At 36.1% G+C, this 22,127-nt stretch overlaps 2 protein-coding genes across 20 annotated transcripts in view; one reads left to right on the top strand and one right to left on the bottom strand.

Annotated features, from left to right (window-relative positions):
* RAPH1 (Ras association (RalGDS/AF-6) and pleckstrin homology domains 1) overlaps positions 1-22,127 on the bottom strand; it is a 169,997-nt gene that overhangs the window by 44,128 nt on the left and 103,742 nt on the right. The gene's annotated exons all lie outside the window — the stretch shown is intronic.
* Positions 1-22,127, top strand: part of ABI2 (abl interactor 2) — a 91,038-nt gene that overhangs the window by 56,431 nt on the left and 12,480 nt on the right. For 3 of the 17 annotated variants that reach the window (XM_082397088.1, XM_082397097.1, XM_082397099.1), the window contains 6 exons: positions 1,864-1,961; positions 5,184-5,330; positions 6,067-6,191; positions 7,217-7,396; positions 12,259-12,417; positions 21,439-21,525. In XM_082397088.1, coding sequence (XP_082253214.1) covers positions 1,864-1,961; positions 5,184-5,330; positions 6,067-6,191; positions 7,217-7,396; positions 12,259-12,417; positions 21,439-21,525 — 796 coding nt within the window. The remainder of the gene's footprint in view (positions 1-1,863; positions 1,962-5,183; positions 5,331-6,066; positions 6,192-7,216; positions 7,397-12,258; positions 12,418-21,438; positions 21,526-22,127) is intronic. The other 14 variants (XM_082397094.1, XM_082397090.1, XM_082397092.1 and 11 more) reach the window with 7 other exon arrangements.

The following is a 22,127-nucleotide window of genomic DNA, read 5'->3' as shown; positions in this document are numbered from 1 at the left end:
CAGCTATTCCATGTATAGAATAAAATTCTGTTTTACTCTTTTTCTGTCCCTGCTCCTCTTCTTTCCTGTTTCTAGCAAATTGATGTAGTTTAGTGTTTGGCTCACCTACTTCTCCTTCATCACTTAAAGTGACTTTGGGTTTTATGTTGTTTAAGGTTGAGCTTAAAGGACTTTGGTTACTACTTTTAAAAATCTTCTGGTATCATAAATTAAGATATACAGTTTTAAAAGCTATTGGTTATTTGTCATATTACTCCTAAAATTTTCCCAAATGTGGATTAATTTTTTTAAAACTTCTGACATTTTCATTTTAAGATACAATTATACCCTCTGTTTATTAATGAGGGGGAGAGCAAGGATAAGTTAATCTTTATTCTTCCTTGATAACCAGTTTGTTTTGTATTTGTTGTTTAAAAGCAATAACAAAAGGATTACAGATGAATGCTTAACTTTAAAAATATTGATATTTCAAAGGTATCATTTGTCATTAAAGATTGTTTTAACATCACACACAACTTGTTCACTGGGCTATTCATTTGAAGAGTTTGTTTCTTGATATATTATTTCTTGCCTATTCAGATAACAAGTAGTATTTTAGGATTTTTAAAGATTCCATTTAAGCCAGAGTTAATTTTGTCAGCCTCAATACTCTGTATATAATTATGATTTTTTTTCTTAAAATTTAAATTTTAAATTACAAATATAAGTGTATTCTGATTTCAAAAGTCTTGCAGTTTCATTTCATAAGTATAATTTGAATACTGAATGTATTCTTATTAGAAAAGTTAAGATCCTTTTTTGAAGTGTTTGGCAATCCAGAATATTAGGGGCTTAAAATAGGGTCAGGTATGAACATATGTGGTGAACATTATTAATTCTAACCAATTGGTAATCTCAAACAACTTGAGATTGCATTTGATCTATATTTGTGCATGACTTCTCTTAACTCTTTAAGGTACCCAGATTCCTAGGGCTTTCTGTGTAAGTGCTGACTTTCTCCTTTGGTGGCATCCATGGTTCCCAAATCACCCAACTTTCCCACACTTGCATTTTCAGTTGGGGATAGAATAGTGAGGAATCACGGCTTAGCTCTGATTTAGGACTATGTTACATCTTTCCTATGCCTAAATTAATCTTCATTTTGTGCCTGAGTGGGTTTAATTCCCATTGGAACTAGGACATTGCCAGTGGCCATTATACCACTCATAGTTGAATGGGATACCTCAGCCCTACCTTTCTGGTTCAGATGTTTAGGAGCATGCCTTAACTTCTGGCAGTTTTCAGGTAGGTGATTCCTCCATAAGAGAACATTAAAGAAATCTGAATTGTAAGGCTGATCCAGAATTTAAAAAAATGGAATTTTCTCTGTATATGATATAACTTTATATTCTCTACTTACAATGGATCAAAACTAAAGTTGCATTTTTTGGGGGGGAAACATGTCTTTTGTTTTTTATGATAAACTTGCTATCTAAAAAACAAGGAATTGCTTAAAGGCATTATTGTCTGATTGAGTTACTCTTTATTACAACTAAAGTTTTTATAGTTATCCTATTCGATTTCAGTTGAATGTAGTATCTTATGGTCTAACCAGTGATCTGTTGGTGTGATGGCCTAATGGCAAATAAAGTCTTTGCATACAACTTTATAATCATTTGAAAATCTCACGTTAGGAAGAGTCCTTTGAGTACAACTGTAGAATGATAGTAGAGTAGAAATTGCATATGAAATGCATGGCCTCTAATTTTTTTTCCTATTTAAACCTTCCCCTCCTTTGTTAAATAGCATAATGTTATTTCCTCAAAGTGCCACTTTGTTTCACTGCATACAGGTTAAATTGATTTTTCCTCAAAATTTTTTTAGGTGAGTACCCAGAACATGAAGATGGGTGGGCTCCCGCGTACAACACCTCCAACTCAGAAACCCCCCAGTCCCCCTCTGTCAGGGAAAGGGACGCTTGGGTGAGTATGTAACTAAGTAATAATTGAAAACCATTTCATGTAGTGCTGTGTGGAAACTAAACAATATATATGTTTAAACTATTTTTAAATATTTGAAAAGAGAACATTTTCTTCCTAGGATTATCTTTTTTGTGTGTAACTTTTCCAAAAGGAAAATATCTTTTATACTTTATACCTGGGAAACATCTTTATACTTTAAAAATATTTTGTTTAGAAATTATTTTTCTAATCATTTTAAATTTTAGGTAAATCCTAACCTGAGTTCATGGCTCATTATAAATTACACTCTGATTCCTATTTTCAGAAAATTTTTAGTCTTTCGTATTATAGTTGACTTTTCTTATTCAAACTAGTCTTCTGAAGAAAATGCTGTGCATATTACAGAATTCTGTATATCTTGTGTTTTTATGAGAATACTGAGCTTTTATTCAGTCTACAGACTTGGGCTTTGGATTTGACTTTGGGAGAAATGGTCAGTTAATGGAAAAGCTTGACTTTTTTCCTCGATAGCATCTTAGTATAAAAACTTGGTTTATCATGATCAAGATTTCTGATCAGGTGGGCATAATATCACCCAGAAGTCAGGTGACTAAAATCGTGTGGTCCAGCTCTGCTCCTGCTGTGTCGTGTTGCATAGTAAGCCTCTTAGCAGTTCAGTTTTTTCATCTGTAAAAGGGGGTAATTTGTCCTCTGTCAACTTTTCAGAGTCACTGTACCATGAATTGGATTTTTAAAAAATGTGTAAGACAAAATGCTTTGACTATCATTGGCTTTGTGATATATGCTTAAAAGTTTTTAATTGGCAGTCTTGTTTTTTGGCCCCCTCACCAAAAAAAAAAAAAAAAAAGCAAAAAACAAAAAACTAACCAAACAAACAAAAAAAACAAAAAAACCCAGCAACCTAATCAAGCAAAGAAAGATAATGTTGGAGGAGGAATTATAGTTAGGAGAGTGTGAAACAAAAGAATAAAAATGATTTCCAGCCAGGAATAGATGATTTTATTTGGGGTGGACAAAAAAAAATTCTGCTTAGATTAGAGAGGAAAGAATCTAGTGGCTTAAATAAGATTTAAACTTCAGGGTAGAATGTAGATGATGTGGTAGGTTATAATTGTACAGGGTAAGAGTGGAGAATCAGGTCAAGAGGAAGTATTTGTTTTATTTTCCTGTGGAATGTCTATATTTCTATCATGTATAGTATCTAATGGATTTTATTAGGTTTTGAATCAAGATTGTTAGCAAGATAAGCCTAGTAAAATAAAATTTTCTGTTGCTCCCCAATTTTAAAGATTTACTCATACACTAGTATTTGTTTTCCTTGTGTATTAGCAAGGGCTCTGCAGGGTCCTCAGAGACCAGAGTGGCTGGGCACCACTAGCCACTTGATGGTCACAGCCTGGCTTTTTCACGGTCTTTGCCCAGCTACCGTGTTTTGTCCTCTGCCCCTAGTTTTTTTTTATCATTGTCTTCACTGTATGGTTCTCAGCAAAGGTTTTTTTTTTTTCTTGCATGAAACAGAACATTTTTGTTGTCTGGGAAAAATTGGAAATCAATCAGTTTCGTATTTTATGGTGTTTTATATTTACATCATAACTTCAGAGATGCCCAAACTGTGTTGTCTTTTATTTTATTTATTTTTTAAAATAAATTTATTTATTTATTTTTGGCTGTGTTGGGTCTTTGTTGCTGCACGCGGGCTTCCTCTAGTTGCGGCGAGTGGAGGCTACTCTTCGTTGCAGTGTGCGGGCTTCTCATTGCGGTGGCTTCTCTTGGTGCGGAGCATGGGCTCTAGGCGTGTGGGCTTTAGTAGTTGTGGCATGCGGGCTCAGTAGTTGTGGCTCACGGGCTCTAGGCACGCGGGCTCAGTTGTTGTGGTGCACGGGCTTAGTTGCTCCGCGGCATGTGGGATTTTCCCAGACCAGGGCTCGAACCCATGTCCCCTGCATTGGCAGGCAGATTCTTAACCACTGCGCCACCAGTGGTTAAGCCCCTTTTTTATTTTAAATCCAAGGCCCTAACATTCCTTTTTCTTTCTTTGACCCAATATCTTGTCTAGTGCCTGTTATTTATTTTTAATAAATGTGTATATTTGTTTATGCAAGAAGATTTTGAGCGTAGTAGACAGTGTCATTGCAGAGTAACCTCATCCAGAATCAATGAGCCAAAACTCGAATGGTCCAGGAGAGCAGTATTTAAAGGAACCTTGGGAGCTTTTTGGGAAGTGAATTATTGAGAAATACATAAGTCAGGTGAGCAACATCATTTTAGGAAAAGAAAGCTCTTTAATTTTCACATCTTGAGATCCAGTTAAAGACCAGAATCTCATCTACACAATATCAGTTTCGTGTCAGTTGAGTATTTATCATTGTCATAAAGTTATTTGGAAACTTAAAGATGAGAACTAACTTAATAATTACTAGTGTTCCAGTGTGCATCCTATTTCCTGTCATATTTCCTTTCTTGCTCTTATCATTCTTTTCTTTTAAAAGGAAATTTTGAAAAAAAGAGGGAGATATGCTAATGAAATCCAGTCTGTTTTGTACTTCAAATAAGGTAGAAAGACTTAGGTGATCTTTTTTTCCTTCTCTCCCTTTTAAATGTTGAACTGTGAAGAGGGTAAGAGGTAAGAGCAATCAAGGTGAAAGCTGAAGGAGGATGTGAAGTGAGAATGGAAGGAGATGAGATTAAATTATATATTTCTGTGTGTGGCTGTGGTTTTATTTCTGTACCTTATAGAAAGGGAAGTGAATTGTTAGGGTTGCTGTTGATCATCAGCGTGGGGGTTGTGGAGCCATGTTCTAGATTGATTTACCCTATCTGAGTATTTTTGGTTAGGGAGAGAGGGGTGAGGAGGATAATTAGTGCATTTATGCAGTGCAGTTGGGGAAATTTGACATGGCACTAAAATAATTTGAACTCATCTAAGAAGGGAGTCTGGGAAACATTGGCTTACCTGGTAGTAGAATCTTCATGCTCTCAGAATGAATGAACAAAATCGCATTAGCATAGGGAAATGAAGTTGGAGACTAAAATACAACAATATGCATCAAAACCCTAATGGTGGAGAAGTGATACTTAAGGGAAGACTGAAATTGGTAGCTGGGTTTTATTAAAACACGTTCTACTACCTCCGAGTACAAACTGTATTTCACTACTGGCAGCTCTGAATTGATTGTGCCGAAACTTGCTAATCACACAATACATACGCTCTTCTTTTTGTAGGCGGCACTCCCCCTATCGCACACTGGAGCCAGTGCGCCCTCCAGTGGTACCAAATGATTACGTACCTAGCCCAGCCCGTACTATGGCTCCCTCGCAGCAGAGCCCTGTGAGGACAGCTTCTGTGAATCAAAGAAATCGAACTTACAGGTATTTTCTCTACCTCAGCGCAAAATGTGATGGTCATAGGACCATAATTTGTTCAGCTAACTTCAGTTAAATCTCTCTCATTTTCCAAGCACTAAGTTCTTTTCCTCACTCTGCTCCCCCAAACCTCATCTGATTCCACCTCTCTCTTCTCATGTTCTGATGCCACTTTGAGCAGCCAGGAAGTTGAAAGAGAACAGACATCTCAAAGTGCAAATTTCTCTGCAAGATGAATAGTTATTGTTGACCTGAAAAAAATGATTGACCAGATGTAGGAAATTTCAAGTTGTTTTTTGGTGGAACTTTACAGATGAAAAACTATATGCAATAAAACATTAATATGGGATAGTGTATCATGATATCATTACAAATAAAATTAATCAATAATTTGTTTAGGAAAACTGTTTTTATTATAAAAGAGGTTTCTTCAGACGGCCATTAAACTGGAATAAAAGAAAGTAATATTATTTTTATGTGTCAAGCCCCATGATTTATCACTATGTTTATGGAGAATTTTTTTTCTTTCTCAGTTTCTTTAATACATGCTTATTAAAAGGTAGCCAAAACAAGTTTCTTGAACTCAGCTTTTTTCCTTACTTTATTAAGAAATTCATCTTTGAAGTGGAGGGCTTTTGAATTATCATTTTGTAGCTATATTCGTTTCAGAAAATTTTGGAAAATGCTGGCGGTATCTTGCTGTATATCAATACTCATGTTTTGGTGGCCCCTGTTTCTTTAGCAGCAGCGGGAGTAGCGGAGGAAGCCACCCTAGTAGTCGGAGCAGCAGTCGGGAGAACAGTGGAAGTGGGAGTGTGGGGGTCCCCATTGCTGTCCCTACTCCTTCTCCTCCCAGTGTCTTTCCAGGTAAAACATGAATTGTGCTTCATCTTCACCTTGCTGAGTGTGGATTCAATTTCTGATTTAATTACACTGGGCTTTCTTCATAATCAGGGTATTTTTCCCTCGAAGACTCTGTAAATGCTGAAAAACCTTTATGCGTTTGTTACTTTTAACCAAATGATTTGTGAGTTTATGTTCACATACTTCTCTGTTATTTGGTTTTGTGTCTTTGGTGCTGTGGCGTAGTTGGTGCTTTGAGTTGAGGTTTCCCCGGAATGAGCTACATGTTTAATTCCAGCTGGTGTTATGACAGCGCGTGCCTTTGGGCACAGTGGTGTCTCAGTGTGAGAACCATATTGGTAGCAAAGGATTGGGCAGATATAATTTTGACAGTTCAGTCTCATGGACTCTGAGAACTTGATAGTCACTGAAATGCTACCCTCTTTTGTCTGAAACAGAAAAATGTACGTGTTTGATCTGACGACACAAAGTTAAAATTCAGTTTTAAAAACATGACAGAAAAGACATAAGGATAGAATATTACATATTTAACTTACTTTTAATAACAAATAGATAATATCTTTTTAAAAATCATGAAAAAGAGGTATTTTTCTAAATTCTTTTTTTACCTGATAAGATATTTATGTCTGGAATATTTTTATTTTCTGATTTGTGTACTTCAAAATGGAATACTGTCATTTTCTAGTGTGTTTTGTTTCATTTTGTATACTATCAATATTGACAGAATGTTAAAAATAACAATATAAAGGGAGAACTTTTCTTCTAGAGTAGTGGCTATCAGGTAAAAAGGAATGCTTTTAATGAATTTAAAAACCTGTACATTACCCTTAGCATCTTGAATTATTTGCTGCAAACCTTAATAATCCTTTAACATAATAAGCTTCATTCTTTTTTTTTTAACACTCTCTTCTATTCTTTGGTGATTGATGAGCACCGAGTATCTAACATTAAGTTCTCTAATGCCATTTCTAATCCTGCCTGATGGAACTGCCTCATTAATGCTGCCTCTTACTCCTCTTTCCCCTCAGCCCCTGCTGGCTCTGCTGGTACTCCTCCCCTTCCTGCTACTTCTGCATCTGCCCCTGCCCCTCTTCCTGCTACTGTCCCTCCCTCCACTGCCCCAGACACTGCCGCTGGGGGTGCCCAGACCCTGGCTGATGGCTTCACTTCTCCAGCTCCCCCTGTTGTTTCTTCCACTCCCCCTGCAGGTGAGTATTGGTTTATTCTTTGGCAGGCAGATCCACTTGTCTGGCTCTTCTCTTACTTGGAACTCTGGCTTTATGATTTTTTGTTTGTTTGTGGTTTGTATAGAAAAAAAAAATCTGAAGAATAATATACTAACTAGAAAATGGCATGTGACCGAACAATAGAATTTCCTGAGGGGATCAGGGTAAGGTTTCTCATTTTTCTAGTAGAATAGCACAAATACACATTTTTAAAAAAAATTTATTTATTTATTTATTTATTTATTTATTTATTTATGGCTGTGTTGGGTCTTCGTTTCTGTGCGAGGGCTTTCTCCAGTTGTGGCAAGCGGGGGCCACTCTTCATCGCGGTGCGCGGGCCTCTCACTATTGTGGCCTCTCTTGTTGCGGAGCACAGGCTCCAGACGCGCAGGCTCAGTAGTTGTGGCTCACGGGCCTAGTTGCTCCGCGGCATGTGGGATCTTCCCAGACCAGGGCTCGAACCCGTGTCCTCTGCATTAGCAGGCAGATTCTCAACCACTGCGCCACCAGGGAAGCCCTATACACATTTTTTATTGCTTGAATTTTATTTACTAGAGATTTGCAAATTTAGTATGGAGCTGTCTTCTCTACAGTTTTTTTTTTTTTTGGCTGTGCCGTTGGGCATGTGGGATCTTAGTTCCCTGATCAAGGATTGAACCCATGCCTCCTGCATTGGGAGCACAGAGTCTTAACCACTGGACCTCCGGGGAAGTCCCTTCTATACAGTTTTGAGAAGTTGTCATTAGAAGTATTCATTGTTACAGGTTATGTCATTACTAAAAAGGAAAGTCTATGACAATAATTTTAAGGTATATTTTATAGGAAATATTTGATATAACAGCTTGAAAGTACAAGTCTGTTATAACAGGATTTGTTGCTTATTATAGCAGCACTGGAAACACATAGTCAGTGGGCTTTTTAAGGATTTCAAGTTTATTTGTAATTTAAGATTGACTGGTATTTTACTGTTTTAAAATTGCAACCTAAAGTTTGTTTTCACGGCTAAGGAGAAAAAGCCTCAATTGCTACAAAGTATATTTTCAAAGTTAATAGTGATGCTGGTTTAGTAAACAAGTTCTTATCTACTATAAAAATGTATGTGTTTGGACACACATCACCTTAGCTGGTTAATAAAGTACTTCATAGAATATATGTGCAGTGCTGCTGCTGTATCTAGGTGTTTACGTGTTTTAAAAGACATTTAAAAAATCCATGTTAATCCATTCATTTTGGATGGTGTTTTATGGCATAGCTTCTGTAACAGCACTTTTTAAGAAAAGCTTTCTGCAGTGGGTATATGTAAACATGAGCTGTCCTTTGATCTATATACCACTCTGTTAGGCCATGCTAGCTAGTTAAATATAGAAATCTTGTTATGCTCCTGCATCAATAGAGTAAGGAATACATCTTGAAATCAGTTGTAGGCCCAGAAAGGACAAATCACCCTCACCTAGAGTCAACATTTTAGTAATTAAATTATAATTTAATAACAGGTGCTGGTTCCTAGTCTGCACTGAATCAACATTTGTTGTATGAGTGAATAATTACAGTTTTTTAACAAAAAGCAAAGTAAATGCCTTATTAACAACTTATATCAATATAATCTCTTTTATGTAGAGTCTTTGAATCACCCACCAAATACTTTTTTTTCTTTTCTTTTTATTAAGGTATAATTTACATACAGTAAAATTCACCCTTTCTAGTATGGACTAATGTGAGTTTTGACAAATGTATACAGTGATATAACCACAGCTACAGTCAAGGTATAGAACAGTCCTATCATCCCCAGATTTCCTCCAGGCCCCCTTTGTAGGCAGTCCTGCCATTTCACTCATTTTACTCTTAGCCCCTGGCAACCTCTTGATCTGTTTTTTTTTTTTCCCTCTAAAGTTTGCCTTTGTAATAATATCATAAATGGAAGCATATGTAACGTAACCTTTTGGGTCTGGCTTTTTGGCACAGTGCATTTGAGATTTATGCATTATTACATGTTTTGTTATTTTGTTCCTTTTTATTACTGAGTAGTGTTCTATTGAATGGATTTACCACAGTTTGTTTATCCCTTTCCCAATTGAGGGACATTTGGATTTATTTCCAGTTTTGGGTGATTATGAAAAAACTGCCAAATACATTCACACACAGACTTTTGTGTGAGCATAGGCTTTCATTTCATTTGGGTAAATACCTAGGGAGTAGGATTGCTGGGTTGTCTGGTAAGTGAATGCTTAACTTTATAAGAAATTGCATAATTGTTTTCCAAAGTGGTTGTATAATTTTGCATGCCCACCAGCAGTGTGTGAGACTTCCAGTTGCTCTGCGTACTTGTTAGCACATGGTATTGTCATTATATATATATACACACACACGCACACATATATATATGTATATTTAATTTAGCCATTCTCATAGGTGTATAATAGTTTCTCATGTGGTTTTGATTGACATTTCCCCAATGAATAATGATGTAGAACATCTTTTTCATGTACTCATTTGCCATCTTCTTTGGTGAAATGTCTGTTCAAATGTTTTTGCTTCCCCTCACACACCTTTTTAATTGGGTTGTTTTCTTATTGAGTTCTTTTATATTCTGAATATGCCTTTTATTAATTGTGTGATTTGCAAATATTTTCTTCCATTTTGTGACTTACCTTTTCATTCTTTTAATGGTGTCTTTTAAAGAGCAGAAGTTCTTTATTTTGATTTTCTCGTTCATTGCTCTTTTTTTTTTTTTTTCTTTTTTGTTTTGGGGATTGTGCTTTTGGTGTTGTGTTTACAAACTCCTTATCTTACACAAGGTCACAAAAGATTTTTATCTTGTTTTCTTCTAGAAGTTTTTAGTTTCAGGTTTTTATAGTTAGGTCTATGGTAATTAAACTATAGTTTTGTTTTTCAGCTCAAAGCAAAATAAATGCCTCATTAATGGTTTGAATAGAGTCTTTATTATGTAGTGTCTCTGGATCACTGATGGCTTATAACATGGGAGGTTTTAGACTGGATCTAACTATATAAAATTCATAATGGTGTTAATTATCAAAGTTTTTAACTTGATGATTCTAGGTTTGTATTAGGGTGTTACAGATTAATGCCTAAAATGCCAGTAATGTGTGATTCAAATGACAAAATATACCTTCTAAAAAATAGCTTAATAGTTTACATGCTTTTACATTTTTATCATGGCCATATAAACTTGACAGTGGATTATGTTTGAGCTTGACTACTCAAGATTTTTATACAACAGGATTGAGTTTTAGGTTTTGATACTGTCGTATGTACGAAGAGTAAATCCTATAGCAGCTCTTGAGTGCTTTTATAATATTCTTTATATGAGTATCCAGATGAATCCAAGTTTGATAAATTTAACAGTTCCTGAAGATCAGTTTTAGTCATGTAAAACCATTTTACAGTCATGGAAAAGAAGAAAAATTGTTGTGTTTTTCTCTTTTCCCCTCTTCCCTTCCCTTCTTCCCTTGTCCTTTCTCCTCTCCTTTCCCCTTCTCTCCTCCTTTTCTTCCCCTCACCTTTCTCTTCCCTCCTCTTCTATTTTCTTGCCTGCTCTCTCATGGGTGCTCTAGTACTTGGTCTGTCTGTACAGTAGGCCCTTAGCTAATGATTTTAAGTAGAAGTGGAGTCAAGATAAAATTTAGGAACTGGATTGAACTAGGCAATTGGATGGATTAGGAAAGAGTGTCTTCTGTTGGCATTGAAGTTGCTGTTGTTGTTGAAGTGCTCTCAGAGAGCAAAATGTATGAAATTGCTGATAAATATGAACACATTCAGGATGATACTAAAAATTAGATATTTTTGGTACACTTTTTGTATCTTAGCTTTTTTTCATAATTGTAAATTTGTTAAACTCTAGTTTTAAGACAAAATAATCTAACTTTAGAGAAGGATATTTTTGATTGAAAAATGTGATTTGGAATTATGTCACTTGACCTTTTGCTGAAATATTTTGTGATTTCCTTTAAACAAATTGGTTTGCTACCTTCAATTTATTACTATTATTATTTTTTTGGAATAAGACTGTGTGTCAAACATTTTTTTCTTTTGCTTTTCTAAACGTTATTCTTGTTGAGTTTAGTTTTCAGTGTTTAATTGCTGGTGTGTTTTGGGAGGAAGTGAGCCATAGATTTTATTTTATTTTATTATTATTTTTTTTCAAATTTGTTTATTTATTTGTTTTTATTTTTGACTGTGTTCGGTCTTCGTTGCTGTGCGTGGGCTTTCTCTAGTTGCAGCGAGCGGGGGCTGCTCTACGTTGCAGTGCGTGGGCTTCTCATTGTCGTGGCTCCTCTTGTTGCAGAGCCACGGGCTCTAGGCACGTGGGCTTCAGTATTTGTGGCACGTGGGCTCAGTAGTTGTGGCTCGCGGGCTCTAGAGCGCAGGCTCAGTAGTTGTGGCGCGTGGGCTTAGTTGCTCCACGGCACGTATGTGGGATCTTCCCAGACCAGGGCTCGAACCCCTGTCCCCTGCATTGGCAGGAGGATTCTTAACCACTGCGCCACCAGGGAAGCCCCCCATAAATGTTAATTCTGATGATTTTGAAACCCTATCAAATTACTAATTTAATAAAATCATAATATTAATTAGTAATCTATTTAGATATAGCTTTTCCAAACCTAATCATAATTTTATTTACCTACTTTCCTGCTTTTGCACTTGGATATACTGTCAACTGAGCAATAACTGTCACCTTGCATTAATATTTGTCAGATGGCAATTAAATTAGCTAAATATTATTATTTTTAATAATCTTAGTAAGATTCAGGCATTGTACCTAAAGTATTTCATTGTCTGAGATAATTTTCTTTTAGTGACAAATTTATGTTCTGTCCCTTTTCCAGGTCATCCTGTTCAGTTCTACAGCATGAATAGACCTGCCACTCGCCATACTCCCCCAACAATAGGGGGCTCTTTGCCCTATAGGCGCCCTCCTTCCATAACTTCACAAACAAGCCTTCAGAATCAGATGAACGGAGGACCTTTTTATAGCCAGAACCCAGGTTAGATTTTCTTTTGCGGTCTGTGGAATATATCTAATTAAAAATCTTCAATTACACAGAAAAAAACCTTTAATTGCAAATGACTAGTACATGGTAGGTGGTTAGTACTATTTGTTGAATGAGTGGAAGAATGAATACAAGGTGGCTAATACTGTATCTTCCAGTTCTTTTTTTAAAAATCAACATGGTTTCCATATAAAGTTGTAGAACTTAATTTTTTTGAATGGAATCTTTTTTAATGTGTTAGTGATTATTTGTTTTTTAAAATAATATTGTGCTGAACAGTATTTCCTTCTTATTTAATCAGATACCCTTGCTCTATGAATAGCAAATAATGAAAGTTGAGCATACATGAACAGAGTTTATAAGTGGCAAAGGAAAAGGGAAATGACATTTTTGAAGCTGCTTTATGGTGGGCAGTTACACTATCTTTTTCAATTCTCCTACCAAACCTATGATGGAAAAACTGGGACTTGGACAGATTGATCCAGATATAACAATCACCTTTTAGTTGCATCATGCATACAGAAGAACTAATCTGGCACATATTTAATACTAAACATAATCATTTGTTTTGCTTCTTCCCCAGAGAGGGTAAGAGCAAATATTATACTCTGTGACTACTGTGGACATGTTATGTGAACTTACTGTGTTTTTCTGGATTTTTGCCAAGAGGCCAGTAAGCCCATGTGTGATCACCTGTAATATTAGGGGACAGCCCATTTCATCTTGGATGAGCCCTGAATTGTATGGAGCTGAAATCTATCTACCTTTTGGTGAAACCTTGTTATATCCTTTGAAGTCTTGCAGAAGAAATTTCATCCTCCTCTTACATAAACAGAGCTTAAAGAATGCTTTTATATTTTTTATATCATTTGATTCTTATAATCATGTGATCGTTTTCATCTGTATTTTACAGGTGAGGAAACAGACTGAGGTGATAATCAAGTTAGGATTTGAATTTAGGTCATCTGACTCAAAGTTCCATGTTACTTCTATTGTACTATCCTATCCTACCTACCTTCATATTAAAAAAAATCTTTCTCTTACCCTCCCAAGGGTAGGAGGGTGGGGTGGAGGATGCCCACATTGTAATGTAAAGTGCATGAGAACCTGAGACCTTGTCAGTTTTTTAATCTGTTATATCCTGGGAATAGTGCTCAGTAACTACTTGTTGAATGTGAAGTGAATCTCTTGTTACTTTATTCAGATCCCCTCATTGTTTTGGGTCCTTCTTGTAAATTAAATGCCATAAATGACTATATAGTCTAACCAGTGCACACTGTAGTGTGATTACCATCTGCCTTAGTTGAAATAGACTTCTTTTTTAAAAAATTTACATTAGATTATTTATTTTGAGAAATAATGCATGTGCATTTTTTTACCCAGCGATCACATTTTGAGTCTTAAAAAGGAGTGGTTTTTCTTTTCCTAGTAGTTAACTATGACCAAATTAAAATCTATAACCTTAAAATTCGAGGGGTTATTCTTCTCTTATTTGTTTTTAAATTGTGTTTTACTGAAGTATAGTTGATTTACAATGTTGTGTTGGTTTCAGGTGTACAGCAGAGTGATTCAGTTATACATATGTCTATCTATCTATCTGTCTCACTGCTATCCTTGACCACACTCAATGATTTTGGGTGTGCCATTCTTTTTAACTCATTTTGAGCTCCATTTTGACAAATACGCCTGTCTTTTCTCACGTTCTACTTTTAAATCATGTGTTCCAAACCCATATTTGTACAGGTGCTAATTTTGTAGTTAAATGAATATTTTATTTTTAAATTTTAATTTGTTAGATATGGCCTGTTTCATAGCTCTGCTGAAGATAAGCTCTCTCCCTGACCCTCTTTGAAGTCTAGACAATTATTTCTTATGGCCCTTATGCCCTTCCTTACCCTTAAATAGAGTTTTGAAGAATGGTGTCAGTCCAAAATGGGCCAATTCTGTGATGGAGCTGAGAGATGCTTTACTGTTACAGCTTGGGACCAAGTGTACATGATATTCAGAAAGTATATACAAGGATATTTCATGCTGTATACCTGTACATACCAAAATACTGGTCTTATGAGAAGAGAACCCTGATTAAAAATTCCACCTGTTGATGGAATTTATTTGAAGGCTATTTATTTAAATGTGTTTTAAGTACATATTTTAATACTTATTTGTAAATCTGATTTTAACATACTTGAAAGTATATGTTAATGTAGAAAAATAACCTACTCTAAGGAATGATGTTAATGAAAGTATTTTTCACACTCATGGGAAGTATAAAGTGAATTGAGATTTTTGGGCCTTCAGCATAATGTTTGAGGCAACTTAATTTGTTTTCATGTACTTCTCTCAATTAAGTTCTGCCTTTCTTCTCTGGGGATTTGGTAACTGCTTAAAGAGGGTGGCTACAACTTAGTTGAATAATCAGTGCTTTTTTCTAAACTAAAAAAAAATTTTAACTAAATTATGTTCTTTGAAAAGTTCTTCTTGCAACACTTAATGCTTTGTAAGCCAGTATTCTAAGGCTGTTCGATGCACTTTCATTTTATTTGCATTAGATTATTATGTAAGTCTCTTGTATTATGCCCACTGGTCTTAAAATGGTCCTTGTTTTTTCATATTTAAAATGAGAAAATTTGTTGTGCTTTCTCAAGTAGCTAACTCCCTGGTTTAACAGTGATCCCAGGTTTGTGTTTTATGAGCATATTTTTTGCAGCTGGAGGCTTGACATGGATTTGTGCTTCTGAGGAAGTGAGCTGACAGGCTGGGATTCATGTGACTGTAAATTCAGTGAGGTTTTCTGTGCGATGTAAATCTAACAGCACTGCTACTATATTGGGTTTGAGTTTGAAGTGGCGTTATAACATAGGAATTAAAATATGGAGCACCCGGTGCGTAGTGCCAAGTCCTAGGAGCACAATAATTGTTTTCTAATGAGATTATTTCAGAAGCAAGTTAATGAAAGGAACACTTCATTCAGAACATAAAATGAATCCTATTTGGTTCTCACTGTTTCTTAATCTAATCCAGCCAAAGAAATAGGAATACTAGTTTATCATTCATCTTGTCATCAGCAAGGAGTGTCATTGAAACAAATAGGGCTAATCACAAGTTTTAACAGTTTTTACTTTCAATATAAATATGAAGCACCTTGGTGGTAAAGAAGAATATACATATGTATTTGTACATGTACATTTACATACATTAACCTAGTTTGGTAAGTGTCTTAGTTTGGGCTGCTATAACAAAGTACCATAGACTGGGTAGCTTATAAACAGTAGAGATTTATTTCTCACGGTTCTGGAGGCTGAAAGTCAGAGATCAGCATGCCAGCATGGTTGAGTTCTGGTGAGAACCCTCTTGAGCTTGTAGACTGCTGTCTTGTTGTTGTATCCTCACATGGTGGAAAAAGAGAGAGAGAAAACTCTCCATGGTTTGTTTTTTTTTTTTTTTTGGCAATGCCTTTTAAAAAAAATTTAAATATAATTTTTAAAGGTTAATTTCCCTTTTACAGTTATTACAAAATATTGGCTCTATTCCCCATGTTGTATAATATTGTACATCCTTGAGCCTGTCTTTCACCCCCTGGTTTATACCTCCTACTCCCCCCCGACCCATATTGCCCCCCTTCACTGGTAACCACTAGTTTGTTTTCTATACGTATACTGTGAGCCTGCTTCTTTTTTGTTATATTCACTAGTTTGTTGTATTTTTTAGATTCCACATATAAGTGACATCATACAGTGTTTGTCTTTCTCTGTGTGACTCATTTCACTTAGTGTCATGCCCTCCAAGTCCATCCATGTTGCTGCACATGGCAAAATTTCGTTCTTTTTTATGGCTGAGTAGTATTCCATTGTGTGTGTGTACATCCTCTTAATCCATTCATCTGTTGATGTACACTTAGGTTGTTTCCATATCTTGGCAATTGTAAATAATGCTGCTGTGAACATTGGGGTGCATGTATCTTTTCAAATTATTGGGTTTTTTTTTCAGATATATATACCCCTGAGTGGAATTGCTGGGTCATATGGTGGTTCTGTTTTTAGTTTTTTGAGAAACCCCAATACTGTTTTCCACAGTGGCTGCACCAATTTACATCCCCACCAACAGTGTATGAGGGTTCCCTTTTCTCCACATCCTCACCAGCATTTGTTATTTGTGTTCTTTTTGATGATAGCCATTCTGACAGGTGTGAGGTGATATCTCATTGTGGTTTTGATTTTTATTTCCATGATGATTAGCGATGTTGAGCATCTTTTCATGTGTCTGTTGGCCATCTGCATTTCCTCTTTCGAAAAATGTCCTTTCAGTTCTTCTGTCCATTTTTTAATCGGGTTGTTTTTTTGATGTTGAGCTGTATGAGCTGTTTATATATGTTGGATAGTAATTCCTTATTGGTCATATCATTTGCAAATATTTTCTCCCACTTAGTAGGTTGTCTTTTTGTTTTGTTTATGGTTTCCTTTGCTGTGCAAAAGCTTTTAAGTTTAATTAGGTCTCTGGAGTTCTTTTATAAGGGCACTAATTCCATTCATTCGGGCTCCACCCTCATGAGCTAATCACCTCCCAAAGGCCCCACCTCCTAATACCATCACATTGCAGGTTAGGATTTCATATGAATTTTGGGGGGATACAAACATTCAGTCCTTAACAGTAAGGAATCAGTAATGTGGGGTTTAAGTACTAAGGCCTTTGGTAAAAGATATCTTACATTTCACTACTCATATTTTCTTACAACAAAGACTAAAAAAATCTAATTCATAAGGTGGAATGTTGGTTCCAAGCAGTGTGAGTGTATATAGTTGTATGAGAAAGAGGAATTTCTGAATGAGTATGGTGTTTTACACAGGGAAGATGTCAGGCTTCCCTGAATGATATTAAAAACAACTAAAAAGAAACAGTGAGAAAACAATGTTGGGTTGGTGATATTGTAAAAGAAAAGCCATAACGCATATTCTTTAAATGATAGTTAACTTACAGCATTACCATAAATCTCCAGAAGAATACAGATGTGGTGGGGCTTTAGCAAAGTATAAATAGAGAGCAATCAAGAATCTATTTTCGAGTCCTCATTTTAGGCAGTCTTTAGCTTTTGTTAGTGAATGTTTACTCTAGGGAGAACAAAAAAGCTAGAAAAAACTGAAAAGTTTAAGTATATTCTCAGATGACCAAGTAAACCAAATAGACCCTTTACATCGATTATTAAACACAAGTTATGTTTTTAAACTGTGTGGATTAATTTGCTACTTTTTCTCGGCATAATGTCATACGATGCTTTTTTTTTCACTTGAAAAGGAATAAGAAAAATGGCCCAATTCTTTTAACCCTTCTGAGACTACAGGAGTGATACTTATTTGGTAACCCTATTCTTTTCCATCAAAAAAGCTTCCCTTACTGAGTATGATTAGTTAGGTTCACTTTTAAGTACTCCTTGTTCTAAGTTACTATCCATGTTTAGAAAATATTTCACTCTTAAAATAAATTGCTTAAATTATTTCCCTCACTGGAATGTAAAATATTTGCAACTAAACTTGAATGGGCTACAAATGTATGGCCTCTAAAGGTGATATCTTTAATGGTTTTAGAAATAGTATTTAGAGTGGTTATTTTGTCTAATTTTCTTAGAGTATTTATAAAGCAGTAAAAAAAAAAGATTTAATAGCCTAATTTTTCTTCAAAACTCTTTGTACATTTTAACCGCAAAGAAGATTTGCCAGGATTTTGTAAATAACCAGGAAGGTCATGCTTAGGAGGTCTGTATATTTCATCAGCACAGACTCATCCTCTCAGTTTGGTTTGCTTGCAGAGCCTGTTACAGTTTGTATACCTCCGTGTTGCTGAGTGAATGTAAGCTGTAGTTCTTGTAGTTCTACTTAAGATCTCTCTATAAACTCCAGTCTCTTCTTGAGCCTTCCTCTTCACGTTAACTTCATTATTGTGTAGTTTGAACATAATATTACTGAATCTAAGTTTGGAGACCTTTCGGTGATTATAGGGAAAGGCTTTTGTCATGTGAGGAATCATCTTAGCTAAATGGAATGGAAACAAATTGATAGTTACTTTCTGCTCTTGCCTGTTCATGAGATACCTCAGACTAGAACTGATTATTGCAAACGGTTCTTCACATCAAAGTCCTGCTTAAATTCTCCTAAAATAGTTCATTTTCAGTTCAACTCTGAGGAAGATAAATCTAGTCTAAAGTAGGACCTTCTGGTTCACAGGTTTTCTAATGAAATCTCAATGACCAGAAAGAAAATGCTGTGGTAACTAAATTAATTTGGACCATGATGTAAAAAGTTTGCCCTGGGCAAAAAAAGTAGAATTTGGGGCAACCTTTGTAAACTCCATTTGGAACTGAATTTTTTAACATGTGTTGGATTGGCTTTGAAAAAAAATCTAACTTGTTTTGTTATGATGTAATTCTGTTTAAGGAAGATCTGGGACTGGTTTTTACCTGGGCTGCTGTTGATAGACTTCTTAAAAACCCACTAGAGTTTCAGACTTTGACTTTCAAAACAAGAAAAGAAAAAAATATATATATTCATTAAAAAAATAATAAACTCAACCTACCTACAAAAACCCTGTTCTAAGTACCTAATCATTCTTTTTTAGCTGAGTACTAGAAAGTCATTTTTTTTTTTTTTTTTTTTTGATGAGAAACCATGACTGAAGTGGGAAATTTCCTACTTTTCTGTTACAGGGGAGGTTGGGATGGGTGCTAACAGAAGAGGAACATTTCAGCATCTTATATCCCACTTTCCTAGCGCAGTTGCTGTCTGCCCCTGTTTCTCAGCTTTATCTGCTTTGTCTCTGCTGCCTTCTCTGTTCATCGTGTCTTCTTACCCCAAGTTTGGAAACACAGGGTGTCGTGAACATATCAACAATTGTTCCAAGCCTCTGAGAGTGGGACACAGACACACAACTTAAGGGTTTACTACCAAGAAGTATGACTTCAGGGAAAAACGTAACCACAAGGTATCTTTTAAAGAAAGGTACCAATTTCTAGGGTTATGTGACTCTGTCCCTTTAAATCTGAGATATTCTTCAGGATTATCTGCTTAACTCTTGTCTGCCCATTATAAGTACATGTTCTCCCTGCACGTACCCATGGCACAACTGTTATCTTTACTGATTACTGCCACCTCTGTACCTCTTGATTTTTCCCACAGGTTCAACCCAGACTTTCCAGTTGCCTTCCATATTTATGTTTTAACTTACTTTCCTACATCTCATTATTTCTCCCTGATTTTTCTATTCACCAACCCGTTTCATTCCCTGTACTACCCACCAAGGTTAATGTGGTTAATGGCACCACTACCTTCATAGTTAGGAAGGATAAAAATCTAAGACCATCTTGAGCTGTTTCTCTCCTTTATATGCCTCCTAAATCCTTAGATACCAAATACTCTTTTTGTCCACACTGTACTAAGTTCTCTCCTTTTCTTTCCACTTGTATTGCCTTGATTTTTGTGTGGCAGGCCCTGGGTTAGACTTTCTGCATACATTGTTTTTTTAAAAAAAATCTTTGCAGTCACTCTGTAAAGTAGGTTGCATTACCTCTTTCATTTCACATTTATGGATTAGGCCCAAAAAATAACTTGCTGTTCCAATAGCAGCGAAATAGCAAATCGAGGATTTGATGCTAGGTGACTTTAAGTCCAAGGTGTTCCCACTAAGCACTCTTTCACCTAACATATAAGATTCTTCCCTATTGCATATCTACCTGCTCATCTCTCCAGGTTTTGTACTTTCTCTCTGGGGCATCTTATGCCAACCATATGGAAATATTTCTGGTTCTGTGAACTGGTCATGCTATTTTATACCTCAGAGCCTTTGCCCCTCACTTGGTTCTCTGCTTGTCTTTCTCAACCCTTGTCTGCTTGTCGAACTCCTTTTCTTCAAGCACCTGCTCAGAGGTTACTTCTGTGTAGCCCCACCCCTACTCAAACCCTGACGGCCCTCTCCGTCACCACCATGACGCCACACCATCACCAGTGCCTCTTCCACTACCGTCACCACCACCACCTGCAGGGAAGTGCTACAGATGTTGTTGGGTTAGGGTTATTATTTTTGTCTTCCATTCCTAACTAGAATGTGATCTTTTTGAGGGCAGTGACTCTTACTCATCTTTTTAGTTTTATTAGTCTTCACTGTGATTTGAAGCTAATAAAGATGTTCTCTCTTTATAAGAAGATGCACACCATACTGTATACCCATTCCGAAGGAAACCGTAACTGTACAGTTAATCTTGGGAAGTTGTTTGGCATGTACCTGGCTTATTTGTGTATTTATCTACGTCAGATGTTTGTTGAAGGCTCACTAGCGCTAGGCGCTGTACCAGGTGTTTAAAAGGGAAAGACAGCTTTGGGGGGAGAGGAATGATTTGAATGAGGCTGGCATTTTTCTGTAGATTCAGGGAGAAAATGTACCTGGAATAGGTGGTATGAATTGGGACTGTGAGAAATTGTAAAGATACAGACCTGACTCGAAGAGAACAGTTTCGATATTGGTCTCTTAGCAGAGTGCTTGCCCCTTAGTGGGAAGTCAGTGAATATTTGTTTAATCAATGGCTGAAAACCAATTAATTTTGCCTGTTTAATGAAGTAATGAAAAGTATAAAATTAGGATGTTGGCGTGTAATGGTTTTTTCCCTTGTATTGATGAACATTTAAACTTATAACCTTCAAGGTAAAATTCAGAAAACCAAGTTATTCATGGTAATCTGAAGAAATTCTTTTTTTGAGAAGACATGCTATTGACATGAAAAGATAATTTGCCATTGTATGTAAGAATAGATCTGTATATGATAAATGCTTCCTGTTGTTAAGTTTTTAAAACTTCCCTAATACTTTGTTTTGTGTGTTAATGAGTTATCCCTCAAAAGAGGATCCTTAAGATAGCTTGTAAAATGTTTATGCATAGCGGTTTCCCTCCTTATATGTTTGTTTTATTGTGGTATCCTTTCCTTTTAATGTAACTTGCCCTTACCCCTTACCCTCCGCACCTTTTTTGTTTTTGCAGTATCTCTTGCTCCTCCTCCTCCCTCCATCCTACAGGTAACTCCTCAGTTACCTTTAATGGGATTTGTGGCCAGAGTCCAAGAAAATAGTAAGTTTATGTCTTCTTTATGCTGTAGATCAGATTCTAGGCATAAAATGTCATTTATATATGATTGGCTGAATAGTCATTCATTCACTGATACTTCAGATATTTGAATATTATGAACAGTCATTGTATGAGCAGCTAGTGTGGATGATAAAATAATTAAGATGAAATTCTCTACTTTCAAACAACTTGAAATCTGGTAGTGAAGACAAATAAATATAAAATAAGGCACATGTAAAAAGAAAGATCACATCTAATTGAGGAGGTGCTCTTTAATCACCAGATATCCCACCCTTTTCTCTGGGTTGCTCAGACAATTAGTGGTCTATCACTGGAGTTTTAGGGTTTTGTGGCCGGCCTGAGAATCTTCTTCCAATCCTGTGATTCCAGGTGTAAAAATGGCCATGCCATGGTGGGTCCCAGGGGACCAAATTGTCAGTCTGTCTCCCAAGAGGCCTCATAGATTGGCAGTGAATTTAAGCTGGCCTGTGATCTGGTGTTGAATCATGCAGGATCAGATAACTAATTTTATTGACAGGTCGAGTTTTCTCCTAGGGAAGCATTAAGGAAGCTGAGGAGACTGATGTCTACAAAGCAGGAGGCCT

The sequence above is a fragment of the Balaenoptera borealis genome, assembly GCF_965194805.1.
Source record: "Balaenoptera borealis genome assembly, chromosome: 6".
In the NCBI taxonomy this organism is placed as follows: Eukaryota; Metazoa; Chordata; class Mammalia; order Artiodactyla; family Balaenopteridae; genus Balaenoptera; species Balaenoptera borealis.
The sequence above is the reverse complement of the archived record's forward strand: the minus strand, read 5'-3'. Positions and strand labels throughout refer to the sequence as shown.